The following is an 18,182-nucleotide window of genomic DNA, read 5'->3' on the forward strand; positions in this document are numbered from 1 at the left end:
CTGCATTCTGCATGGGGTTGGACCAGATGACCCTGGAGGTCCAAATCCCATGATTCTATGTATATGTGTTTTCCAAGTATTTTTATTTGTTGTCGCCCTTCAATTACCCTTAATAAAAAGCAGTCCAATTTAACGTCTGACTTGTTATTCTGAGTTTCTCTAAAGGAAAAAATCTCCATAAAAATTGATGGGGATCCCAAGTTACCACCTCTTGCAGCTCCTTAAACTAAACTAAACTAAACCCCCTGAAGTAATTTTTAGGAGACCTCTTACTTGGGCAACAATTCCACCTTCATGAAAAGCAAATCTACAATTAACCAAGGTGACATCAAACCCACCAAGTCAAGAATTAGATATGAAGTTGCATAAAATTTATTCCCTTTTCAAACTTGTTACACATCTGCAACACAGAAATACACAAGACAAATTATAATGTGCATTTATATTTCTCTTGCCATCAAGAATATGGGCATCTCAATTAACAAGAGGACAGGTACAAAAACATCAGCATCACAAATAAATTTTACCAGAAGATCCACTTTTTTTCTATACAGGTAAACATGTTTCTCTCATACACAGCCAGAGGCATAGATACAGACTTTTAATAGGTGACAGTAGCTGACTTGGTTGCAGTCAGCAAAACCTTTGGATCTTTCAAGAGCCAATTCTAACATTTAGAAAATGCATGAACATTTGTCCAAGAACTATTCCAAGAACAAGGGGTGGCGATTGCTCTCTTGACATGGAAAACTCACTTCAGGGAGAGGGTAGCTTCCAATCCTTCAATTTATCCCTTAGCTTTCCATCTGAGAGGAGATCTCCTTTCCCTGGGAAAGACCCTGCGATTTCTATCCCTGCATCTCGCAATCCTGGAAAAGGGGCTTTTCCTTTTAGTAAAAAGATGACGGGGATGGGAGAGCATTATAAAATTATGCATGCAGATGTATAAAGTGGACAGTGAACACTTTTCTACTTCTGTAACAGGGGTAGTCAAACTGTGGCCCTCCAGATGTCCGTGGACTATGATTCCCATGAACCCCTGCCAGCAACTACCCCTGTTGGGGGCACCCAATAAAGTTGACAAGCGACGGATTCAAGGTGGACAAAAGGTTTTTTTTTTCTCAGTGAGCAATTACACTGTGAAATTCACTGCCAACAGTCACAGTGATGGTCATAACCATAGGTTGTTTGAAAGAGGGACTAGCAGACTGATAAACCAGGGTCTAGTCTGCACACAATAGATAATGCACTTTCAGTGCACTTTCGAAGTAGATTTTCCTGTTCCGCACAGGAAAATGAAGCTGCCAAAGCACATTGAAAGTGCATTATCCTATGTGTGCAGACTAGGCCCAGGCTGGTCTGATAAACCAGACTACCCTGATTTTATCAGAGCCTGGAAGTTAAGCGGGAGAGCACTAAGGAAGATCAGGGAGAAGAGACCCTGCTCATCTTTTGCCTTGAAGATCCCACAGTCCTTGGGTTGCCGTGAGCCAATTGGGACTAGGGCAGATGTATGGAGGAGAGATTCATGAATTGCTGCCAAGCTATAGAGACCAAAGGGCACCCCCACATCCAGAAGTGTAAATCATTCAACACCAACTGCCTTGGAAGACCTTAGGTGGGATATAAACTGTGTAAAATAAGAAATAGAATAATAAAAAGGCCACATCAGGTGAAGGGGTTGGCCTCTGTGCTGATTGTTGAAGCTTCTGGGCTACTTGTCAGCCACTGTATGATAAAGTATAGAGCAGTGGTCCCCAACCTGCGGGCCGCGGCCCGGTGCCGGGCCGCAGCTCCCTCTCCCCGCCCCCCCCCCGCAGTAAAAAACTTCCCAGGCCACAAGCTTGCGGCCCGGGAAGCTTCTTACTGCGGGAAGGTGGGGAGAGGGAATGAGGGCCGGGCGCGGCCCGATGTGCGACCAGATGCGCGGGCGCGGCGCGATGCCCTGCCAGTCCCCAGCCTCAGAAAGGTTGGGGACCACTGGTATAAAGTACATGGACCACTGGTCTGATCCAGCAGGGCTCTAAATCTCACTAATCTGATAATTAAAGTGCTGGGCAGGCCAATTTTATGCCTTCACCTGCTTTTGCTGGGGCATCATGTTCAATGCACCTAGAGTAATTGTGGCTACCATCATCCTGATTCTGCCCACATTTCCTGATGTCATCACCCATACTGGATTTTTTGTACTGTATCTTAAGAAGATAAGGTGGCACAAAGTGCCCTCTAAAAAGCGTTAGGAATGGAAGGGGAGAAGCCAGAGGCTTGGTGGATTCTGAGAGCTGTTATTGTGAGCAGCGGAACCCTCCGGTAAGAATGAAGAAATCCTCCGGCCAGGAAAAAAACAACAGTATTTACAAGGAGAGACCTTCTCTGTGATTCCGAATCAAAGCAATGGTAGTTTCAGAAGATCCTTTGGGATTTCAAGCAAATGTTGGATGGAAGGACTGAAATGGACATATGCAATAATCTTGTTCTAGTAAGGATCTATGGTACCTGGAATAGTGTTTGCAACATAAAGGGCAATGGGATGAGAATCAAGGCAATGAGTCAAGCAGCATTCCTTCATAGTCCCCCCTGTCCACCAAGTGCAGTAACAGCATTGTCCTTCACCTGTGTGAAATCTAGCTATATCTTTCCAGGAGGCTGTCGGAATACCCATTTCCTAGCACTCCAGCCACAATACCTTCCCGTGAAGATCTCTACCACCTCCTCAGCTACTGCATCTAAGATAACTGTAAGCCCTATGTACAATATAATTATGTTAAGTATATCAAGCACCTATTGGACAGTGACTGTAACACACTTGAACAGTTGAGCCCAACAGCACCTTTAGGACCAACAAAGATTTACTCAAGGCGTGAGCTTTTGCATACATGCACTCTTCCTTGAACAAAACGGAACAAGGATCGTAAGAGTACAGATGTAAGGAAAAAGTAAATGAGTAGCAAATTAGTAAGCTGTGTCATAACATCCAAACGACACACTTGGTCATTACATAGTTGCCTGGACCAATTTTCTGAGCTTCAACGTTATTAAAAAACAAATAGATGCTAAGCATTCTTTCTCCTGCCTCTCAAGGGACATGCTCATGTTGCCTCTCAAGTATGGATATGCTCTTTCACCCCCCCCCCCCCAAAAAAAAGCTCTTTCCAGGCTCCTCAGCTTCATGGCTTCCCTGTTTCCATTTGTTTAAAATTAAAGACAACAGCTGTCCCTCCTCCCTGACCTCTTCCTCTCATGGGGACAAGAGGATGTGATACTTGGTCTGGATTCCATTGTCTGAAAAGGCTGTAAGGACATATGGAAATATAAACTTGTAAAGTGGCCTGGCTAGGCCAGATTGGCATGATCAGATCTCAGAATCTATGCATGTGGATAAGAGCCTGCTAAAGAAGTCCAGAGTCGCTACGCAGAAGTAAGCACCAGCAAAGCACCTCTGCATGTCTCTTGCCTTGGAAACCCACCAGGGCTCGCTGTCAATTGAAAATTGGGTCACTGTGGGTGGGCAGGTAGTTGTGAGTTCCTGCACTGAGCAGGGGGTTGGACTAGATGACCCTGGAGGTCCCTTCCAACTCTATGATTCTATGAATTGGTGGAGACCTGAAACAAAATGACAAAAAATAAAGAAAGAAGAGGGAAGGGGTTTCTGCAGCAGCAGAACTTTAAGATAACACTTCTATTGAAGGAAAGAACATTGAGGGGAAATAATATTCTGCTCAAAAATGAAAGGTCCTCTCTTAAATTGAGTTACGCTCCTCTATTTTCAGCAGGCTTAGTTGGGGGTATTACCCCGTAAGAGATCTCTGTAAAATAACAGACAGACCACAGGTGATTTTGCAATTCCAAAACCATCCAATTGCCTTCTGTCACACAGGGTTTGAAAGCACAATCCACAGAGACGTTTGCTGGTGTAAACTGAAAAATAAAATGAGCCGGACTTCATTTCAAATGAAGCTCTTGTGCCATTTCCATCCCCCTCTGTGGGACGATGCAGGAATCCCCAGTAGACTGCCAAGCCTTGCAAAATGAAAAATGGCTGGAAAAGGGCATTTCATCTTCCCCCCCCCCATGACTTATCATGTGGAAAAAAGAAACGAGGACATGTGTGCCTGCAGAAAATGTCCGATCTTTTCTCTTCTTCTTTGCATGTGAAACTTTCCTTCCTAGAATGAATGTGACAGACATGCCCAAATGAAGAGGAACAGTAAGTGTTAACAGCATGTTGTACAACGGGGCCATTCCGGATCATTCAAAAGAAAAACATGTACCCATAAAATTAGGCCCAACAAGGACCGATTTGCAGAACTACAGTCTTGTGCCAAGCCATGATCTACAAGGAACACAGGCCCAAGATGGCCTCCTCCATGTTAATGGCCACTGTCACTGCCACTAAAATCAGAACCCCAAGTCGACATTCCGATTCACTTTGCTGAACCGAATTCCCGTTTTCACCAGCGTTGTCAATTCGGTATGCTGAACGTTTCGGAGCAGAAACTTTATTAACTCCGCAAGTCAACAGTGCTGTCCGTACTACAGATTCGACCGTGTCCGTGAGCCGCTCCCACTTCTTTCATTTGCACAGGAGCCCTTCCCAGTTGGCTGCACCTGACAGCAAACTCATTTCCTGGCCTTCTTTCAGACCCTCCAGAGAGTGTTACGTTTTTTGAGACAACACCAACACTTTGCAAAATAGTCCCAAGGCAGATACAGCAGCCGGACAGAGATTTGGAAAGAGAAAGGGGAACAAATTAAGGGTTGCGATGCAGAGAAAGGCCTATCTTCAGTCCCATCACAATGAGTTCCAATCAACGTGTAGCGTGTCGCAAGTCTACTCATTTGATTGTCCTTGGCACTGCCGTAAAGGTTTCAGATTAAAACATGCTATTCTGCCTCTGCAAAGCTCAGTTGCTGAATGTAAAGTATAATGCCTTATGCTTTGAAGAGAGTGGAACTTTGGGCTGATCCTGCATTGAGCAGGGGATTAAACTAGATGGCCTATATGGCCCCTTCCAACTCTATGATTCTAACTCTGAGAGCAAAGCATAAGTCCCCTTGGAGAGCCTGGAAACAGATGCGTGGTGATACCACTTGCGAGGAAATGTAATGTCATAGTAGCCGGAGGGCCACCTTTTCTGCTTCAGTGACTAATCATTTTGTCCTCCTGACAGAGCCACGTCACTTTCTGCCAGCAATATCCTCATCCCAGAACTTCATATCAAGGAATTGCATCAGAAATTCAACACTATGTACACATTTGCCCTAATGCTTCACTTGAAGATATTATCTTGGTAGACTTTCTTGTTTTCTTCCACAGGACACTTTCTGACGATAACAAACCCTCACCGAAGGTCTCAATCCTTCTGAAGTCAGTTTTGTAGCGGGTTTCAATCTTTTCCACATGATAATTGCAGTTGCTAGTTTTGACTCTGACCAATGCAATTCTAGTATTATGCTATGAGTTGTCCAGTTTTTACGAATCTTGGGTTCGATTGAGGAATTTGTTGGAATTTATTTCCATCTCTGTTCCGTTCATTCAGAACGGGTGCTGAATTGCATGGTCAGAATTATTGTATGGTTCAGCCCATTATAAACTGGGAATCTGAGAGTGGGGACCCACCTGCACTTTGCTCCAAGAAGTCCAGGTTATTAGGGAAACAGACTCTCAACCTAGCACACACTTTCAAGATGCAGAAATATGCTTTAAATGTGGCAACACGAATAGAAAAACCCAATTTCCCCACCTGCACTCTGAAATAGTACAGTCCAGTGATATTTATGAACATGCAGTTCAGCTCTAACAGGAAACAGATTTTTCAAAAAAGAAAAAAAGAAAGTTTCACAGCAACTAGTAAGAATCCCATGACCTTTCCCTTTCAAGTATTTAATGATTCATAATGCATCCGTTACTTTTCTCCAGGACATTTCTGATACTTTTTTTTTTTTTAACAAAAGGACAATTAGCAGCAGGTTTCCTTCCAAGAGGTCAAGGAAGGTTAAAAGTAGTTTGGTTCTACTATGCAGCAGGGTCATCCATGCTAACGGCTAGCCCAGCGTCATCCATCTAAACCGCCATTCAGACCTGGCCTCTGTTGCCTCCCTGGGCTTAGTTCTGAAGTTTCTCCTGGGCAGTGCATGGGTGTGTGCTTGTGGTCATCTGCCTATGGAAGCACTTAATTAAAGTAGAGGGGGAAAGTCAACAAGTCAGAAAGCTGGCGGATATCCTTGATGAGCCTGATGCAACTTGACTGCTTGGGCAGAAGCATGCATTACCTTGGCAACCAGGTACTGGGTGAAGAGTGGTAACACAAAGGTGGGCATTGGCAGGAGAGAATCAGGAGCTAATTTCCCCTAACCCATCAATTCTTTTGACCCACCGCCCCTCCCCAGCTAAAACACAGAGCTGTCTAGAAGAAACCCAGAAGAAAGTAGCAGAGAACAGGGATGATATGGAACAACAAAGCCCACCCACTATGCATTCTCCCTGAAAATGTGTTCTCCATGCCCACATTGAATCCTACGTAGCTTGCGATGCTTGCCGTGCACCTTATTGCAGAGATACTCTGGATGTCAGAAAATTCCTCTCTCCCCTCCCCACAAACACTGCCGTTGCACAGAACAGAGTATTCCCTTTACTGAAATAACGGCATCCTTTAAAAATAATGCAGCAATGCCACCTCGGGAAGAGTCATGGTGGGCATTGTTTTGTTCAAGGGGGGATGAAAGAAAACCATGTCATAAGGAGATGTTTGGGACCCAGTGTGGCACTTTACCTGCTGCCTACTTACTGGTAAGACAAGTCACTCGTTCGAAAGGATTTTCCAGGATGTTCGAACACTTACATCTACTTGAGACCCCATAAAGCAGTAATATGGGGGCGGGGGAAGGGAAAACAAAACATATGACACTGTTTTCAAATAAACAGCTTCCTTCACAGGTTCCAAGTAAGCTGACATGACAATGGAAGCCACCCTCTTTGCAGTTATCTGCCTCTGACTTTGCTTAAAATAAACAGAAGTGGACCAAACTTGAATTTCCACGCAGCTCTCCCCGCTTGTTTGGCTGACTCCCGGCCAACTTGCTTAACTGCCAATGATTCAGTCTTTTTCTGCAAAGGTCACCCCCAGCCAACGCACAATCCTCTGTCAGATGCAGCTGTTACTATGATGAACACACACTGATTTTGTCTGTGAGCGCTGTGCAAAAAAACACACACAAGTCTTTGCTTCATGGGTAGAAGCGACTAGGAGGTCAGCTTTGAATAGCTCGGAGGAGAGAACCTTCTTCTCAGGTATTTCAGGACGTAGAGAGGGAGGCAACTGACCAGAGTGATGACGGTCACCTTCCACAAGAACGACAAGGTTGCGATGAAATAGACGTCTGGAAGGAAGAGAAAAAACAAAACATGAGCCAAACCATTGGGAAAGTCAAGGAGGCAACAGAGGGATGGGAGGAATCTAATGAGACTGGCTGTTGAGGACTAACTGCACATTAGACCAGCCTTTTCCGACCTTCTGACCTTGGAGGGCCCCCTGAAATGATTTTCAGGCTTCAAGGACCTCCCAGAAGTGGTGACACACCTCTTCAGAGAAGTGGCTGCAGAAGTAAGCTTTAGGAGCCAGCAAATAAACAAAGTGATCATTTACTGTTTCCATTGAGAAAGAGACTAGGGCTGTAGAGCAATAGGGAAAGTGGACTCCAGTGATGTCTGGTGGTGTCAGGACCCATCTGAACCTCTGGGAAAGGCCACATAGCCCCTGGGAATCCCTGCATTAGACTGTTTCCAGGTCTTTCCTGAGTTCTCTGGAGCCAGATGTGCACTGGGGCTTCCTTGGTGAAGCAATTCTCATGTATGTGGTGGCCCCACACAGCCTTCATGCTATTTCTCCTACCTGAAATGGCCCCAGGGTGCTGTTATATATCACACTGGAGAAATTCATTTAAACTGATGGGCTACATAAACGGGCAAGCACTGGTTTCCCCATGTTAGGAAAATGGTGCTGGAGGAGGATAAGGAGGTTGTTATATGCTGCTGTTCTCTACCCGAAGGAGTCTCAAAGGGGCTTACAATTGCTTTCCCTTTCCTCTCCCCACAACAGACACCCTGTGAGGGAGGTGAGGCTGAGAGCGTCCTGGTATTACTGAAGAAAAAGAGTTGGTTCTTATATGCCGCTTTTCTCTTTTTCTCTTTTTGGTATCTTCCTAAAAGAATTGCTGAGAGTAGGGCATTGCATCTGCCCAGAGAAAAACCTCTCTGTTGATTTGGTGTTAAAGATGATGTAAATAAGGGGCTATGTATCCTACTTTAGGTAAAATCCCCAGATTCAAGGGAGAGTAGGTTTTATTTGCTGCACTGGTGCGATTTTGTATTTCAGTGTCTAGGAGCTGTAATATGTATTAGGTCTGACATAATTCTCTTCTCCCTTGGACACTCATGTCTTTGCACGTGGGCTTGGAAACAACAATAATTTCCAATGAGAGAAAGGATTTCTGTGGGTGGAATGGGACTGCCCCTCCTCCCACTGCAGCTGAAATAGGTCCCTGAAATGTCTCTGGGGGTCAGACTCCCACCCCCACAAACAACATGAAGGGAGAGTTGGAGGTCTGCAGTGAGAGGAGGAAATCTGTGAGAATCAACCTCCACTTCCATCCATGGAAATCCTCTTTTGGATCCAAGCTATGGATATTGTTGTTCATCAGATGGAAAATCCAAATGGCGACCTCCCCACACGCAGTCGACTAAGTAGAAGAATTGGGTGGCGGATATTTGCCGATCTTTTAAAACAGTGGCCAAAATCAGCTGTCTGAGACAGTTGCCTCACTGGCTGCCTGACAGAGCTGGCTCTGACTTGGGAAACCTTGAGGAAAAGTTTGAGCAAGACAAAACAATGACCGTTACCGATAAATTCATGTAAGAAGACCAGCGAGGCAATGTAGCAGGAAAGGCTGAGTAATTCTGCCACTATCATGAGCCAATGCCATGTCTGGATGGTCAGGGCCACCATCAACAACTCCGTGAGGATCAAGGACGTGAAAGAAATGGCCACAATATGGACAAACTCCGATTCAAACAGCAGCAGTGCTCCATACATTATGATGCTACCTGCAAGAGGAAGAGAGGGGAAGTTACAGACTTTGGGGGAAAGTGTGGTCAATTCACAGCTGACTTAGGGTGCCCCCCACAGAGTTTGCATAATCCTGGGCCCATTCCGCACACATAGGATAATGCACTTTCAATGTACTTTGGCAGCTGAATTTTCCTGTGCAGAAGAGGAAAATCTACTCTTAAAGTGCATTGAAAGTGCATTATCTAATGTGTGCAGAATAGGCCCAGGTCTCCCCTCTAAGTACTAACCAGGGCTGACCCTGCTTAGTTTCCAACATCTGATGAAATCAGGCTAGCCTGGGCCATCCAAATCAGGCCAGAAAACTTTAAAAAATTAAAACAGTATTTACAAATATATATGAAGAAGTTACCATTATCAAAGCCTGGTTATTGTAGTTGTTTGCCTTGAGGTCCTTGTGCTGAATCATGTTAAAGCTATAAATGTTACCACTCCAATGGTAAAGTAGCTGGCCCCATGACCATTCATGAAAGAAGCAAATTATGTTCTGCTCGGATAAGCATTAAAATTTGGCTTTGCAAATTAGTTAAAAATCACCCCCTTTCTATCAGTATCGGGACCGGTATGTTTCAGGAATGTGTTGGGGGCTGTTGAGAGAGTCAAAAGAGAGGGGGAAGGCATAGGGAAATGTGGAAATCAGTGTAAGAGCACACAACATTCTTTAGGGGAAGACATGGGAGGAGGGAATTTCTAAATTATTTGTCTCCTACATAATTCCTCACAGGCCTCTAGCTTGCTACATTTTGAGATACTGGATCTTGTGAGGTCACAAAGAAAAATGAGTTTGATTCATTTTGCAGTAAGTACAAGAACTCTTGATCTGTCCTTTTACAAATGGTGAAATTTCCTGCACAGAAGTGTCTTCTGTGCCTGGAATGGCAAGAGACCTGCAAATAATTATGCAGCCATATGCAATTCACTGTGGGTGTACACATGGCAAGAAATCCTGATCGATAGCATGTTCCTGACATAATCATAAAAAGAAATGTACAGGCTTCCTAGCAGAAATATTATACTTGAGAGAAACACATTTTTAAATGACTGGGAAACAGAATGAATGAGACCCAATTATTTCATTAGTTTCCCAATGTAAACTAATGGCAACCCCTCCCGCCCAACAATGACAAATCTCATTCACTTTGACTTTTATTTCCCCATTGCTTTGGGTTGGCAAAGCAGTGGAGGCATTTTTGAATTGGCTACGTGGGCGACTACAGCATGCAGGGTTCACAGAAAGTTTACTTGACGGGCTAAAAAGCTCTCCCGCCCACTGCTAAGAAATGCCTGGCCACTGGTTGGGCCTTTTGTTGGAATCAAGGGGAAGCCTGTGGCATGCAACATTAGTCATTGCCTTTAAAACGGGTACCCATCGCCTCTGTCTCTGAACCCTGGCAGATCCAGTGCCTCAGAGGGACGGTAGAACACCACACTCTTAGGCAGGAGAAAACTGGCTGGCTCTCCTGTTGCAATCAATGGACAACTTTAGCAAATGGACTAACAGCTAATGCAAAATAATACAAATACTGTCTTTAAAATGTCCTGACCTGGGTAGCCCAGACCAGCCTGATCTCATTAGATTTCATAAGCTCAGTATGGTCAGTCGTAGTTAGTATTTGCATGGCAGATTACCAAGGAAAACAGGTGTTTTCATTAACATAGCATCACAGAGTAGGAAGGGACCTCCAGGGTCATCTAGTCCAACAACTTCTGTGCAGATACACACTGGGACTGTGCTGCACAGGCCATCCGTGGAAGACTTTTTCTGGCTTAAGAGCTCTCAGGGCAGGGTACCTCTTCCAGCAGTTTTCACAATACCAACGCAAGATTGGGGTCACACTGCCAGCGCCCATGTTAAAGATCATCTGTAAGAACTCACAATGGGGTAGGAGGGAGGGAATGTGTGTCTGCACAGAAGATGTTAATTAACAACAGTTACATACAAGTCCAACTATGTTTTCATCTTCTGTCTTACTGTGCAGCTCTACACTGGAACATTAACTAGCTGCATCACCATATGAACACATGATCCCGCCTTCTACTGAGTCAGGCCATCAAGGTCAGTATTATCTATTCAGACTGACAGTAGATCTCCCTGGGTATCAGGTCAAAGTCTTTCACATCATCTGTTACCTTATCCTTTTAACTGGAGGTGCCAGGGGTTAGACTCAAGGACCTTCTATGTACCACACAGATGTTCTAGCACCAAGCAACAGCTCCTCTGCAACAATGGGGGCTGCCTGAGGCCTTCCCCCTCCATTCCTGAGCTGAAGCATCCAACAGCCCTTCCCTGCTCACTCCTCAGGAATCTTTGTACACAACACAGCAAGCCATGTGTGTCCAACAGGCCTTCCTAGGATCAAGGTGAGATGAAGCATGAGGTGCTCAAGGTGCTGAGTATGATAATGAGATACTACTCACTACCACACTGCTACATAACCATTATACATTATTGGCTCCACATTCTATTTGAGAATTATATTTTCTGGTCCTTAAAAGGAAGATAATTTGTAGAGTTGCCACCTTAATATATGTGTATTTATCTGGAACAGAAGAGGGCTCTACATGTTATCTCTATCTTGTGTCACAATCAATAATTTCAAGCAATTTCTACTGGGTCCTGCCATTTAAAATTATTATTGATTTGTTCTATGTCTGGAGCCATTGTGTATTACACAATTTACATGCTTGACCACTGAAGAAGGCCATTTAGCCAAATGTGTTTGGTCAGGGTCACATATGGTCCTTATTTGATATTAATATTTTTACTCTGTCTGTGAGGGTATTATACCCCCACAGGGCCTTATACTCTGTGGGTATGAACCTGTTGAAGGTTCCCAGCCCAAGGGAGGTTCACCTGGCCTCAACCAGGGCCAAGGCCTTTCCAGTCCTGGCCCCCACCTGGTGGAATGAGCTTCCAGAAGAGCTGTCGGAACTTTCTCAGTTCAGCTGTGCCTGCAAACGGAGCTCTTCCACCAGGTTTTTGGTTGAGGTCAGGGCAGATCAGGCTCCCCCTGAGATGGTTCCACCGAGCCACTGGATTCTGGAAGGTCTGTGAGCTAAGGAGTGGGGAGGGAATTTGTTACATCTTGGGTTGGTTTTAACTGGGGTTTAAATCCAATAGAAACAGCAGCAGCTCAGACTTATTGCCTGCTGTAATAAGCTTTGCCAACTCTATCAGGAAGAGGAAACTATTTTAAAGTGAATATTTTCACCCTCTGTGCAAAAGTGCAACAGCAAGTCCCCCTGGGGCATGCAAAGAGAGAATTCCCCTGCAGCTCTCTCCTAGTGAGCAAAACGGGCATAATTCAAGCCTCTTTTTTGGAATTGGGATGAACGGAGCAGGATGGCTTTGTGAGCAGCCAAGATTGGTTTATCGAGTGCTTTAGAATGCTCAAGTCACTTCACATTCTTAACCTCTGTATCCCTGACATGTGGCATACACGAGAGGAAGACAGACATGCTTGAGACTACCAGCCAGCCCATGGCTGAGAATGGAGAACTTCCTGTCTTCACCACCACCGCTCCCCTCACCCCCACGCCGGCTGTCAATACAGTCTCTTGGTGAGAGAGGCACGGAAGTACATCATGTCCTATTCTTGGCTGCAATCCTAGGTGGACTTGCTAGGAAACAAATCCCAGCAAAAACAGAAGGACTCCAGGTTTGTGAGTTGAAGAGGGAGGGAGGGAAGGAGAGCTACTCTGCAGCCTGCTTCTGGCTGACCTGACAACAGCTACACAGCTTCCCAGATACTCATCTGCAGACATAACTCATATCGGCAGTGTGAGCAATCTGTAGGGATGAATAATCCACAGCCTTTGCATTTTGCTTGTCTGAAGAACGATTCGACCAGTGACTCAAGATCCAGCCAGAAAACACAGACCCAGAAGTAACCATTCTGCCATCTGCGTACTGCTCAGTTTTTGGTCACCCTCCCGCCCCACCGATCTTGGGCGATAGCTTCTAGCCAAATTGCATGGTGCAATCCACTGAGAGGTGAAGTCATTTGACCCACAGAATGTAACAGGAGAACAGCCTTGGCCTGAAAACCTTTCCCACGATGCTTCCCTCTTTTTCGCTCTGACAGTCCAGAAACTGTGCGTTCTCTCACAAAGGCCTGGGGGGGGGGGCAGGGGGGTTTGCTGTACTATGGCCTCCAAAAGGAGCACTGCTGTTGCAATGCTGGCTTCTACAGCTCTATTCCCCCGCCCTGAATATGACACTGCAATGCACTATATTCTATTCCCTATCCAGCTTTCCCAATATAAATGAATGCAATTATTACTGAAAAGGGTGGAGCCCAACCCTGGAGCCTGTGGCATCAGAAAATGGATAAACTGCAGGATGCAGAGTGGACCCACTGGAGGCCACTATAGCCCTCCTCCATCCAACCTTAGGCTCTTGATATCCAGTCATCCCAGCCCTTAGCTACAACTCCAAAGCCAGGTCATTTGGTTCAACCTTCTATTGGAATGGATCTTTCCCAGATTCGGGCCTGAAGCATTATTGAAGTGCTGTGGCTCAGCAAAAGAACATCTGCTTGGCATGCAGAAGGTTCCAGGTTCAATCCCTGGCATCTCCAGTTAAGTGGACCTAGTGGTAGGTGATGTGAAAGACTTCTGCTTAAGATGCTGGACAGCTGTTGCCAGTCAGAGTAAAAAATATAGACCTTTGGATTTGATTCAGTATGATGAGCAACAAAGACGGTAAGGAGTTTGGAGACCAAGAAGTGTGAGGAAAGGTTGGGGGTGCTTGGTTTGTTTACCCTGGAGAGGAGACAACTGAGAGGGGATCGGATCACCATCTTCAAGTATTTAAAAGGCTGCCATGTAGAGGATGGAGCAGAGTTGTTCAATGGGATGAAATTAATTCAAAAGAAATTCCATCTAAACCTCCAGAAGAAGTTCCTGACAGAGCGGTTTCTCAGTGGAACAGGCTTCCTCAGGAGGTGGTGGGGAGATTTTTAAACAGAGGCTGGATAGCCATCTGACAGAAAGGCTGATTCTGTGAAGGCTCACGGGGGTGGTAGGTACAGTGGATGAGCGATAGGGTGGTGAGTGTCTTGCAAAGTGCAGGGGGTTGGACTAGCAAAAATTAATGGACAGCAGCCACAGCCATGTGCTATAAGGATAGGATGGTTGCCGGTGGAGTCAAAGAGGAAGGTAAACTAAAGAAAACCTACTATATTTATTAAAATATTTATACCCCACATTTTCTCTGGGCTTAATGATAACGTAAATAAAGCACTAGTGATCTTGAAGTTGGCATTCTAGCAATATGACTGAGCAGCTTTCTTTTTCTGTTACCATGGCAAGCTTGCCAGAGGAGAAACAATGGACAGGATCCAGCCAATCTCCTCCTTACTACTTGCCCAATTCCCTGCCTTACTACAGTCTGGGAGTGGTCTCAGCCACAGGACATCCATGACAGCTGGGCTGGGCCGGGGAGGGGAAGCCATCCATAGCCTTTCCACCTTTGATGGGAGGAAGAAGAAAGCTGGCAGAGGCTGCCACATTTCCCTGTCTGCCTTGCAGAGGCCATCCCTTGCTTAAGCATGGGGTTGCCCAAGCAGCAGTAGTGGTGATTCTGAGGTCCCTCCTGCAGCTTTTGCCAAGGGCCCCAGAATCACTAACAGTGGCCATTCCACAGCCTCTATCTTACCCAGCTTTTGTCCATGCAGGCCCCTGTGGTCTTCAGCTCAGCCATTTCCACCAAGGGAAAACCTGGTTGGATCTAACCTATGCTTCTCTGAGGTGACGAAGGACCATCACTACAGGGGGCTACATCATGCTATAGAAATCTCCAGCTTGGCTGAGCTCAGCATCCTTCCACCATCATTCTAGAATTTGGGATCTGTTTTTTTTTTTTTTTAAGCATAGGAAACAGATATAAAATCCCATGAAATGTAAAATCTGAAGCGTTCATTTCACAGCATAACATTGTGTTTGATTATACCAGCCTTTCTCAACCCCTGAACCATTCTTTAGGCTTCAAGAACCTATGGAAGTTGTGTGATTGTGCAGGATATGGTTGGGAAGCAGAGCTGTGTACATGCCCATTTGAAGCCCATCCCCTTCCAACCCCCTCCAGGCCCATCACTGGCCATTTGGGGGGAGGTTAATGGATTGACAAGGCCAGATATGATCATATCACCCAATAAATTTTTAACAAATTACAAAATATATTAAAATTAATTAACTCCCACTCATTCAGGAAACCCTTCCAGGGCTTTTAAGAAACTCCAGGGTTTCATGAAGCCATGATTGAGAAACCCTGGATTATGATATGGTATTAAGCGTTTAGAAGCAACTTGGCAAAGAGGTAAAAATTCATACCTTGGTAGATACTTATCAAAACCCATATCAAAAAGGTTTTGTAGGATAATGGCCTCCCCTAAAAATAAAACAGGACAGAAAAGGATTACATAAGTCTAGCGTATGTTATGCTTAAAGAACACCTGCAGGTATCAAAAAAAGGGGGGGGGGACAGAAGAAGATCTGTTGAACCTTCAGAAGATCTTTGTAGAGCTCTGGATACAGCATGGCAACTTCTGATTTCACATCCTTGTCCAGGACCAGAGAGAATACTGGGAACATGGTATAGATCGTAGAATACCTATAAGCAACAATAGGAGAAATACAAGGAAAGGATGAGAGAGCTGGGTCTGTGTACTTTGGAGGAGGGCAAGGGGTGATATGATAGATGTGTTTAATTACAAAAAAGCAGGTCATGTTGAAGTGGGGGACAACTTGTTTACTGCAGCTTTAGAGACAAGGCTTCCCAATGGTGCACCAGCTCCACTGAGTAGCCCTCAGGTGGGAGGGTCTTCCCCCTGAGGGCAAATCAGAGGGCTGATGCATCACTGGAAGCACCCTTCACATTTTACCTGGCATGACGATGATGATAGACTTCACATTTTTACACGTAACCAGAAATTGTAAAGTGTAAATGTTGACAGACACACTAATGTGCATATAACGCAACACACTCATATTTTAAGGAACTAGAACTGGCTATGCTTGGTCACAGAATAAGGCACAGAACTTATAACTCAAGCCCAGAAATGGCCATGCCACTTTAGACAACAGATGGTGAATTCTAGCCCTTCTAACCAAACCATTTTGCATGTGTGAACCAGGCCAAAACTCAATCTCAAACCCAGTTTAGAATACCAGATGCACCCTGGAAAAGGGATACATTGATTGCATTTTCTTCCACAAAGGCATCTCCTGCAAAAACTGTCCTCTCCACTGTTTTAATTTTTTAAAATGTATATCCTGTATTTCTTCCAAAAAAACAGTCGCCAAGCAAAACTAAACTTCTGCTCCTGATATTTGAATAAAAGGTGTTTCAACAGGTCCAAAGAGCAACGGCCAAAATCTGGCTAACAGGACCCACGTGCTTATCATTGTTGCTGGATAAAAGCAGCACTGGGGGAAAAATGCGCATCTTCACAGTCTCATCCCTTCTTCTGATAACCACAACAGGGCAACAGCTTGCAGCTTAATCAGCGTCACATGTCGCTGAGGACGCTCCCAAGCATCTGAAAAGTATCAAAACAGGCCTCTTTCCATTTTGAACTCTCTGTACTGACATTGTGAGAAAGTGTTTGGTCCTTACCCAATAATGAGGAAGCCCTGGTAGAGGGAGACGGAGGCAAAGTAGAACACCGAAGAGAAAACAGCCTGCAGGAGAAAAGGGAAGGCTGTAAGTGGAGGCCCCAACAGAAGACCCGTCAGCTGTAGAATACTCAAACAAAGAAATAAGCTGGTGTAGAACAGTCGCGTATATAAGATGAGGCCTACAGGAACATCTAGCTGCTGACTATTCCGCCTGTAGCCACCAGGATATTCTCCCCCATGAGGATTACGTTAAGTAGACCTTGCTTGCCCCTGTAAGAAATACTATTAAAGGCAATAGTAGCTCTGTAATTTTAAAATGTTTCAACTGTTTTTAACCAATTTTAAATTTTATTTTTGTATTTTTTTTTTAGAATTTATGTATTTTACTGACACTGTAATCTACCCTGAGTCTTTCTGAGAAAGGGTGGAATAAAAGTTGATTGATTGATAGATAGATAGATAGATAGATAGATAGATACTAATAATAACAGCTGGCTTTATACCCCACTTTTCACAACCCAAAGCAGTCTCAAAGCAGCTTCCCTTCCTCTCCCCACAAAAGACACCTTGGGAGGTAGGTGGGGCTGAGAGAGCTCTGACAGGAATGCTCTGTGAAAACAGAACTCAGGACTGTGAGTAGCCCAAGGTCACCCAGCTGCATGTGGAGGAGCGGGGAATCAAACACAGCTCATTAGATTAGAGGCTCTTAACCACGACAACAAGCTGGGTCTGCCATCCTTTGACTCATCCTGCTGGTTCTTAATGGCAGCAGACATGGTAGCCTACTGTTTGAAGAATAATAACAATAACAATAACAATAATAAATTTATTTTTGGTTTTTTTATTTTCTGTCCTATCTCATAAGGCTCCCAATAGGATAATAGGATAAGGCTTCCATCCTTCTGAGGTCGGTAAAATAAGTACCCAGCTTGCTGGGGGGGTAAAGGGTAATGACTGGGGAAGGCACTGGCAAACCACCCCGTATTGAGTCTGCCATGAAAACGCTGAAGGGCGTCACCCCAAGGGTCAGACATGACCCAGTGCTTGCACAGGGGATACCTTTACCTTTTTTTAGGATAAAAACATATAAAATTGCATGCAAAACAGAAATTAAAATAAATATATTAAATCATTAAAACAGAATTAAACTGATTGCCTGCTCTTCTATCCTGGGAAAGAAGGGGGGGATCATAAAGATGGCCATTTCAGTTGGTTGGTGGGCTCTAAAAGAGAGACCAGTGGATCATATGTTTTTTAGGCCTCAACCATAGGAGCAGCCCAGTCTTATAAGCCCTGCAGAACTGTCTAAGGCAGGGGTAGTCAACCTGTGGTTCTCCAGATGTTCATGAACTACAATTCCCATGAGCCCCTGCCAGCATTTGCTGGCAGGGGCTCATGGGAATTGTAGTCCATGAACATCTGGAGGACCACAGGTTG

At 44.9% G+C, this 18,182-nt stretch overlaps 1 protein-coding gene across 1 annotated transcript in view; it reads right to left on the minus strand.

Annotated features, from left to right (window-relative positions):
• Window positions 1-349: 349 nt before the first annotated feature.
• Window positions 350-18,182, minus strand: part of ATP9A (ATPase phospholipid transporting 9A (putative)) — a 110,487-nt gene continuing 92,654 nt past the window's right edge. Inside the window, exons 24-28 of the mRNA XM_077335637.1 lie at window positions 16,744-16,808; window positions 15,630-15,738; window positions 15,459-15,516; window positions 8,900-9,103; window positions 350-7,380 (exon numbers count right to left, since the gene is read on the minus strand). Of these exons, the coding sequence (XP_077191752.1) occupies window positions 7,244-7,380; window positions 8,900-9,103; window positions 15,459-15,516; window positions 15,630-15,738; window positions 16,744-16,808 (573 nt within the window). The 3' untranslated portion in view covers window positions 350-7,243. The remainder of the gene's footprint in view (window positions 7,381-8,899; window positions 9,104-15,458; window positions 15,517-15,629; window positions 15,739-16,743; window positions 16,809-18,182) is intronic.

Source organism: Paroedura picta, chromosome 4, assembly GCF_049243985.1.
Source record: "Paroedura picta isolate Pp20150507F chromosome 4, Ppicta_v3.0, whole genome shotgun sequence".
NCBI classification, from domain to species: domain Eukaryota; kingdom Metazoa; phylum Chordata; class Lepidosauria; order Squamata; family Gekkonidae; genus Paroedura; species Paroedura picta.